At 41.3% G+C, this 9,228-nt stretch overlaps 1 protein-coding gene across 1 annotated transcript; it reads right to left on the reverse strand.

The window, feature by feature from the left end:
- Positions 1-273: 273 nt before the first annotated feature.
- Positions 274-8,369, reverse strand: cnstb (consortin, connexin sorting protein b). The gene is made up of 10 exons (XM_089021912.1): positions 8,015-8,369; positions 6,492-6,717; positions 4,958-5,070; positions 4,186-4,216; positions 3,615-3,701; positions 3,419-3,527; positions 2,075-2,151; positions 1,554-1,762; positions 1,016-1,160; positions 274-928 (listed from the first exon to the last, which is right to left on the reverse strand). Exons 2-10 carry the CDS (start codon positions 6,556-6,558, stop codon positions 717-719), a joined length of 1,050 nt encoding a protein of 349 aa, XP_088878038.1. The 5' UTR covers positions 6,559-6,717; positions 8,015-8,369; the 3' UTR covers positions 274-716.
- Between the last annotated feature and the right edge of the window lie 859 nt (positions 8,370-9,228).

Here is a 9,228-nt window from a genome sequence, read left to right on the forward strand (position 1 = left end):
GAGGGTGAACAGCGGCAGCCATTCGTGCCAGCGTTCACTCTACCCAGAAGTCACACAGCACTGATTTAGCTTGGAAGCACTTTTTTTAAATATATAGCCCATCATATAAGTAAAAATTCACCAGTTAATGGCACATTTTAATGAGATGGCTGTGAACTAAAATGTATTTTTGACACTGATTTGAATGAAACTTCCTGTTTTGTCAGTTTCCTGACGATTATTTTCATTTACCCGTAAAAGCTTGCACAATAGGGATTTTCCTATGCTTTGTAATTGTAAAACAGGCAAAAAATTAGTTAAAACATGTCCTGGATGCCTGATGCGGGTATGCACTTCCGTGTTGAAGAATAAAAACAGAACAATAAAATGGATTTTAAATAATCTTGAGTAATTTCTTTAAAAAACACCCACAAAACATCAATCCGAAATATATAGCCGCAATTATAGAACACAGAAAAGAGTCACTGTAACAAAGGATGAAGGTGATACAAATATGAGGAAACAATAACAATCAAGTGAAAGTTGCAAGAACCCTTTTTGAGGTAAAGATTGTCTAGGATAAAACGATCCACACAAGCACAAACGACAATCGGAACATTTCACAACTTGGCTGTTTTCTGAGATCAAAACTCCAAATTCCCCAGTCGTCACAAGCTCAAAATGTTCCTGTCTGTGATTTGAAAGTCCAAACTTCTCCAAACTTCACAACATGGCTTTTATGTCCCGTGAGGGAACCACCAATGTCCAAAACCTCGAAAGAAACTGCGCACGGTGGTCACATAGAAGTCGACGTTGCGAGTGAAGTCGGTGCAAATGTGTGACGAGGTGTCCACCAAGGAGCAGTAGAGGGCGGTTCCGCCTACGCTGATCACCACGGTGAACAGACACAGCAGGAACAGGATCAAGCAGGAATCTCCGCTCACCTCGTCTGCGTCGGAAATAACAAATTGAACTTTTTCTTTGGCTTTTATTGTGGTAATCGGTTGAGTGCATCAACTGAGATTTTAACATCAACCTTGTTCGATGGCGTCTTCCGGCTCACAGAAGTGGACTTTGCGTTTGGCCTTCGTCTTATTGTCCGTGTTGCTCGGGGGCGGCAGTCCATCCAGGGATGCTCTCCTCCTCTTCAAAATGGAGACCAGACCATCGGGGGACAGACTCTAAATTAGGAAGCACAAGCAAAAAATATAACTAATAATAATACATTTCATATATAAACACTTTCAAAACTGTCTTTAAAGTCACAGGATAAAGTTTTTCTGTGGGTGAGCAGCGGCAGCCACACGCACCAGCGTTCACTCAACCCGGACGTAACTCAAATAGATAGAAAGCTAGCTAGCTAGCCAGCAGATGGCTAATAACAGCTAGCTAGATAGCTAGCCAGCCAGCTATATCACTGTAAAGTGTCCTTGAGAGCTATAATCTTGGCTTCTCCATTAGCAGGGAGAGCAAGTTTTCAACAGCGCGCATGCGTGGGAACCGTGCGTATTTCTGTTCAGCAAGGAACGTTGAGGAGAAAGGGGCGTGGAACCAAGGTGAGCTTGTTTCCTTACCCCGTCGACGTAGCAAAGTCTGGCCAGGTCCGTTTCGGACGCCTGCGGGACTCCCGCCGGCCATTCCACCTTCACTTCTTCCTCTTCTTCCTCTTCCTCCTTCACTTCCTCATACGTCTTGGCGTGTTTGGGATGCTTGGGATGAAGCGTTTTGCACTTTATACTTCCCATTTCTTCCTCGAGGTTGTTTGCCATATCATGGTTGCATGCTGGAGATGCAAAATTTGTTTGTAATTTTTTTTCAAATAACTCCGGTCCATCGATGAGAAGGTTTCTTTAGCCGTCATCTGTACTTCTTTGAAGGTGTCGACCGAAACTAGCAGCAAATTTTAGTTAGCTGATGAAGCCTCTTGGATAAAAAGCGAAACGTCCGACACCTTCAATGAAGTACTGATGACAGCTGAAGAAACCTTTTCATCGATGGATCACTCCTGTATGACTGAGAGCTTACACCGTCTATCATTTTAGGTACTCTTTCATGTTTTATAATCACAGAAATCTCAAGACATTTTCATTCTTACCTTCTCCCTGATAAGGCGTTTCTATCTTGATTTGTCTTCCGAAATCGATTGGTGTGATGTGGTCACCCAGGGATGGGCTTTTGGTCCATGGGCAATAATGAGGGGAGGGGGAAGAAAAAAAAAACACATAAAAAGTCAGGAATGAAACAAAAGGTTGAATGATACGAGCTGAAAAAAATATGTGGTGCCAAACTAGTTCTTTCAAAGAACAGGTTTGCTTTTGCAAAAGCAAAGAGACAAGTAGGAGCTCATCTAGCATCCAAACGTCACTCCCTACATCGACTTTTACCAGTGGGCCATCAGGGCCTACAAGGCCTTCTCTGCTGGCCTAAAAATATCTGATATTTTGGGCAAAAAATATCTGATATTTTGTCCATGTATTCTTGTTAAATTCCAAATTATCTTTCAGCTTCCTTTCATTGTTTTTTTTCCCTGTTTTGCTGCTTCCAGATGTGTATGTTTCCGTATTTATTCATCTAACCAATCACATTTCAGCAACCATTTGTTACTAGGTTCATAAATCTATATATGTGGAAACCTTCAGAGTTTTCATAAATTATGATTAGCTAATCATATGAATGGCTAGTCACTAGCCAATCATAGTATCACTCGATGATAAGCGCATACTGGCCAGAGCTAGCACACTGTAGCATAAGCAAATATTTTGTTGTGTCGATTTAATCATGATTTTGTCAACCCACAATGGCTGAAGGAGAATAAATGGATTTGGTTACAGATTTACTGTTAAAGCCATTTTCAAGACGGACTTTTAATAATAATAATAATAATAATAATAATACATTTTATTTCAAGCTCCTTTCAAAGCTCTCAAGGACACTTTAGTCACAGACAAGCATAGATACAATAATAAAATACAATTATAAATAGAAAAAAGAGATTAAGCTACACAGAAAATGCATCTTTTCGAGAATAGATGGACATCATTAAGGTTGGATAGCTACTAAGCTAGCAAAAATAGCAAATATTGCAATTTTATGAGCTTATCATGAATCCACACATTCATAGTCAAAAGTCGAACAGTTTAATGACAGTATTTACTAGCCAACGGCACACTCTAGTGGACGTGCAGTAATATCACACCACTCTCAGCTGATTGGTCAGACATAGCACTACTGAAGGCCTAAGAATGACATGCACGGCTCGCCATTGACTTTTACCCAAGACGGCCTTGCGCTACAAATAAATCGTGATGTGTCATTAGCCTCTACTACGCAACTTAGCATTAGCATTGATTATACTTGTAGATCATTATTTAGCAGTTAGCGCCAAGGCCGCCATTGCTCTTCTTCTGGTGGTGGTGGAAGAAAGAGTGCGACGACTCACTTGAGATGCGTCCCGCAGATGTGCCTCAGGGTCTCGATGTGTTTCAGACCGATGTTGTCGGTTTCGGCTGGCAATCGCTTCTCAGCGTCCTTGGCTTTGCAACGGCTCTCTGCAAAAGAGCACAGGCACCAAAAATAATAATAATTTACCCCTTTCACAAAGTCGTCAGGTCGGAAAAAATGGCGCTTGCAAGTACCCCAGTTCTCCTGCAGGCCAGTGAGGTTGAAGAGCACACGTTCATGGTAGAGCTTCTCTAGCTGGAGAAGCTGGATGGCCAACTGGTCTGGGGACAGTGGTAGTTAAAGACGCTAAATAGGCAAAGAAATACACGAAACTGCATCGTCGGGTGCTCAAACTAAGACCCCGGGGGCCATTTGCGGCCCGGCGTCTATTTTTAAGTGGTCGCGGGAGAAAATACAACAAAAAAAAATAAAGACATTTGATGCAAGGTCAGTTAAAAATAGAAAGTGAAGAGGGTGTACTGTAGAACTTTTCCCGATATATTTTTGGCCCATATTCCCGTTTATATTTCAAACAAAAAAAAAATCTATTCTGCTAACTGCTGTTAAATTCTGTGAGACTTGGCCAAACCTGAACTTAAAATCACTTTAAAGAAAAGAAACAAACCAAAAAAAAGGACCTTCCCATAAAGTTACAAGAAACAAGATGTGTGACCCGACCCTTAATCAATAAATTAATCCCCCCCCCCCCCCCTTTTATGAAATATTGACGGCCGTCGAGTTCTTTGTATTTTCTCGAAAGGATACAGTCCTCTTGGAGTGAGCAGGCTTCTGCTATCTGCAATGAAAAACATGTTTAATGTACATATAGACAAATATTTTGTATTGATTTATTTTTACTCTTGAGAAAATAAATACAGTACATACATAAATAACCAAGTGAACAAATGAATAAATAAATAAATAAACAAGTACATAAATACATGAATACATAAATATAAAAATAAATAAATAACCACATGAAACAATATGAAGATACAAATAAATATATAAAATAAATAAATAAATAAATAAATACGTAAATACATGAATACATAAATATAAAAATAAAATACAAAGTATAAATAAATAACCACATGAAACAATTTGAAGATACAAATAAATAAATACAGTAAAGTCTCGTTATATCGATATCGGATATATCGAAATAGAAAATTACATGCAAACAGGGTCGGATAATAAATAAATAAATAAACAAATAAATAAATACGTAAATACATGAATACATAAATATAAAAATAAAAAGTATAAATAAATAACCACATGAAGCAATTTGAAGATACAAACAAATAAATACATAAAATAAATAAACCAAGTGAATAGATGAATAAAAGAAAGAAAAATAATATAAAATGAATATATATAAATAAATAAACCAAGTGAATAATTCAATAAATACACGAATAAATAAATAATATAAAAATAAATAACATAAAAAGTATAAATAACCATGTGAATATATAAATATACATGTATACATATAAATACACATTTACCCCCTTGCCACACAAACACCCACCTGGTGGAGCGAATGTGGCAGGAGTGTGTAGTCAGTGTTTTCTCCAAGAGACTGTAGAGAGGCCAGCAGCTCTGGGCTGAGGCTCGACGACTCTCCATATCTGGAGACACTTCCTGGAAACATGCCAGAGGGGAAAAAAAAAAGAAAACAAAAAAAACAAAAAAAAAAGAAAAAAAATACAACAACAAAAAATAACTATTAGACTCACCTGTTCTTACTCATGTCTAATTAATGATGTGAAGCCTTGCATGTTTGCCTTTCAGAAGCTTTGGCAACTGCAGGAAAAGAAATGCGGCGATGACGTCGCCGCCTCATGCGTGATGTCAGAGGGTGCGCGGCGAGGAAACACGGCCCTCGCGACGGGTGTCACAGAGGGATGATGCGCTCACACTAAAGTATGAGGCACGATGATGAACGCATGAATTTGAGGCCAGGAGGCCAGATTAGCATGGAGAGTGTCGATAGAGTCGACATCTGGGTGGATGGTTGGATGGATGGATGGGTCTGGGTGGATGGGTGGACGGATGGAGGGATGGATGGGTGTGTCTGGGTGGATGGATGGGTGCGTTTGGGTGGATTGATGGGTGGGTAGGCTTGGGTGGACGGATGGATGGATAGGTGGATGGCTCTGGGTAGATGGGTGTATAGGTGGACGGATGGCTCTAGGTGACTGAATTGATGGATGGATAGGTGGATGGGTGGGTCTTGAGTGGATGGATGGATGGATGGATGGATGGATGGATGGATGGCTCTGGGTAGATGAGTGGATAGATGGATGGATGGGTGTATAGGTGGACGGATGGCTCTAGGTGACTGAATTGATGGATGAATAGGTGGATGGGTGGGTCTGGGTGGATAGATGGATGGATGGGTGGATAGGTGGATGGATGGGCTTTGGGTGGATGGGTGGGTGGATGGATGGATATATGGATGGATAGGTGGATGCATGGATGGATGGATGGATCTGGGTAGCTGGAAGGATGGATGGGTCTGGGTGGATGGGTGGATGGATGGATGGATGGATAGTGACAGTTGGATAGATGGTTGGGTCTGGGTGGATGGGTGAATGAATAAATAGGTGGATGGATGGATGGAAGAATGGATATACTGTATATATGTAATACACAGTGCATTTTATATACAGTATATAATAGGCATGTCAAGAAAGAGCGAGGGAGAGACACAGAGAGCGAGCGAGATGAATCCCAAGTTGTATGACGCAGCTCTTACGTAACGCACTGTAGCATCGCACCCGCCAGCTGTTTGATACATTACAGGAAAGAAACCCAAGAGTACTTTTCCGCGGCTCATCCCGCTCAATTTAATGCCTCTGGTCGCCTGCTGCACTCTCATCCAAGGTAGCGTGACGATGACGCTGCTAAAAAAATGTACCACGTATTATCGATCCAATAGTCGCGCATGAATGAGAAACTGCCACATTTCGTTCATCACTAATGTGAATGAGGCTAGAAGACTAAAGCTCCTCAACTCACTTCAACATAAGTGTGGAGTATTTGTAGATACATCTTGTTACCTGTGTCATACTCGTGCCGAGTCACAGTTTTGGGACCTTTCAGCAGCCTGGCGTTCTCGTTACCCATCACCTCTGTCGCTACGGCTAGCTTTTTTTTCCCTTCATGTATTTTTCTTCAGGGGAGGGGGGAGGGGGGTCATCTCCGGCTCTGAGTGATGTGAGAAACGGGTGACGTCTTGGACGCTTTTCTCAGAGATTGGCGGAAGATGTGATTATTCCCAGTTAGCTGTTCAGAAGAAGAAGAAAAAAATAAGGGTGTTTTGTTGTTTTAGCATCCGTTGCCTTCTGCTCATCACGGCTAATCACCTGAACCCTCCCATCCCATGGGAAGCAAATCACAAGGTCCCGCAGGCCATTGTGCACGCTAAAAGCATGTCAACAACATCTCCCGCTTCCCGACTCCGAGCATTAGCGGAAAACGGATCATTCGAAGCGCATATGGAGTACTGATGGGAATAACGGCTCCTTTTACAGAGCCGGTTCTTTTGACTCTGCTCACATAAAAAAAGAGGCTCTTTCGGCTCCCAAATGGCTCCTCAGACTTTCTTTTTTTTGTTGCTTAATTTACTACCAAAAATATACAATACAGTATCATTTTTCAAATTGATGTGACTTTATATTCCTGTGTGTGTGTGTGTGTGTGTGTGTGTGTGTGTGTGTGTGTGTGTGTGTGTGTGTGTGTGTGTGTGTGTGTGTGTGTGTGTGTGTGTGTGTGTGTGTGTCTTCTACCACGGATTTTCATCAATCACGTGCGATTTTAACCGAAGGAGTTGTGGAATCGGCTCTATTTAGAGCCGGCTCCAGTCGTTCAATTCAAAGAGGCGTCTTTAAGAGCCGGTTCGTTCGTGAGTGACACATCGTAATAATAATAATGAGAAGAGTACATTTCATTTATAAGCACCTTTAACATTTCATTTATAAGCACCTTTAAAAACTCGCACGGTCACTTTACAGTTACTGGATCAGTTTTTCTGTGGGTGAGCAGCGGCAGCCCCATGCGCCAGCGTTCACTTAACCCGGAATAACTCAAATAAGTACAAAGCTAGCTAGCTAGCTAATATATAGCTAACAGATAGTCAGCTAGCTCATAGATAGCTAATAGATAGCCAGCTAATAGATAGCTCATAGACAGCCAGCCAACTAATAGATAGCTAGCTAGCTAGATAGCTAACAGATAGCCAGTCAGCCGGCAATAGATAGCCAGCCAACTAGCCAGCCTCAAATACAAAATTAATCGGAATAAAATAACCAATTTAAGAGGAAAATTGTCCAACGATATTATTAGCGTAAAAGTAGCACGGGCCGAATTACAGACCGAAGAGGGTCCCCTGACAGCCCACGGGCCATACCTTACGCATCCCAGCCTTCAGTTCTAAAGGTCTAAAAATGGCTATTTTCATGTAAAAAAATAACACAAATGCAATTTAGCGTCTTCACCAGAGGGTCCGCAAGCCGCGTTGTCGCTTATATAACTTCATGACACATCTGGGAGGATGAAGAAAAGCATCACGCGGAATACTCACCGCCAAGCGGCGCCTGACGCATCCTCTCCCGGAATAGAAAGCTGACGATTCCCAGCCGTCTTTTTTGGGATGCAGGTGCACATCAGGAGCCTCAGAGTCTTCTTTACACACTGCAGTTTGTGTTTATCCATCCATCCGGGGACTTTTCTGCCTTCGTCTCATGACGACGGCGGCGGTCTTCCCTTCCTTCACGCTATTGGTGTTTGTTTTATTTATTTATTTAGTCGTTTTTATTTTTAGTCACACACAGATCCGATGCTGCCCTCTTCTGGTGGAGATGTGGAGTCGCAGCAACGTGTGAGGGATTATCAGTGATACCTCAGTTTACTTTACGGTCTTAATTGGTTCCCAGAAAGTGTGTGTAAGGTGAAAAGTGTGTCTGCCAAACATTAATTTCCCATAGGAAACCATTAAAAATGAGAAAAATCCGTTTCCAGGTCCCCATAAAACATAAATGTCGACTAAATAAGACTTAAAACTACACAAAATACCTTATTTTATGTATAATAAATGTGCTCTTGTATTGTAATGAAAGAAATAAGCTGTACTGTATAATAAAGTCATTTTATTTACCTTTGTGATGGTCGTTGATGCAGTTGCCTCTTGATGATATCGGAGTGAAGTTGCTGTGCTTTCTCTGCTATAATACCCTCACTCACAATGTCCCCTGCTAGCTCCTTTTCGTTAATCCAAATCAACAAGTTTTTCAACCTCTTCTAGTGACTGAAACCGTTGCTCAGACAACACAGAAACAGCCTTAGCCACACGTAGCAATGGTCGACTTAGCATACTGGTACTGGGACGCTAGGTCACACAAACGTTTGTGTTTTTTGATGATTTCATTCTTCTGCTCGCCCGTCATTTTCTTTTGTGTCCTCTTTGGCTTAACACTAGCCTGTGGTGCGGTCTTTTTGAGGTCCCAAAAAAAGCAAACGTACTCCACTCGATAACAAACCACGTCTGCACTGATTTTACTGAAAGTGGATGTTGAAAACTAGTCCGCTAGCCATTGTGGCCCTCCGCGCGTTTCCTGAAAACTATTTCGTACGCCAAGATTATATTCTTGTGAATTTAATGGTCGTAAGGCGACCACATTTATTATACATAAAATAAGGTATATTTTGTGTAGTTTTAAGGCTTATTTAGTAGAAAATTATGTTTTATGGTGGACCTGGGAACGGATTATTCTCATTTTAATGGTTTCCTATGGGAAA

This window comes from Hippocampus bargibanti, linkage group LG19 (assembly GCF_051943395.1).
Source record: "Hippocampus bargibanti isolate YZ-2025 linkage group LG19, ASM5194339v1, whole genome shotgun sequence".
NCBI lineage: Eukaryota > Metazoa > Chordata > Actinopteri > Syngnathiformes > Syngnathidae > Hippocampus > Hippocampus bargibanti.

Coding starts and splice junctions, on each gene's coding strand:
- cnstb (XM_089021912.1), bottom strand. CDS start 6,558: ATGGGTAACGAGAACGCCAGGCTGCTGAAAGGTCCCAAAACTGTGACT. Junction 4,217..4,957: donor TGCCACATTCGCTCCACCAG/GTGGGTGTTTGT, acceptor TTTTCATTGCAG/ATAGCAGAAGCCTGCTCACT. Junction 2,152..3,418: donor ATCTGCGGGACGCATCTCAA/GTGAGTCGTCGC, acceptor ATGGACCAAAAG/CCCATCCCTGGGTGACCACA.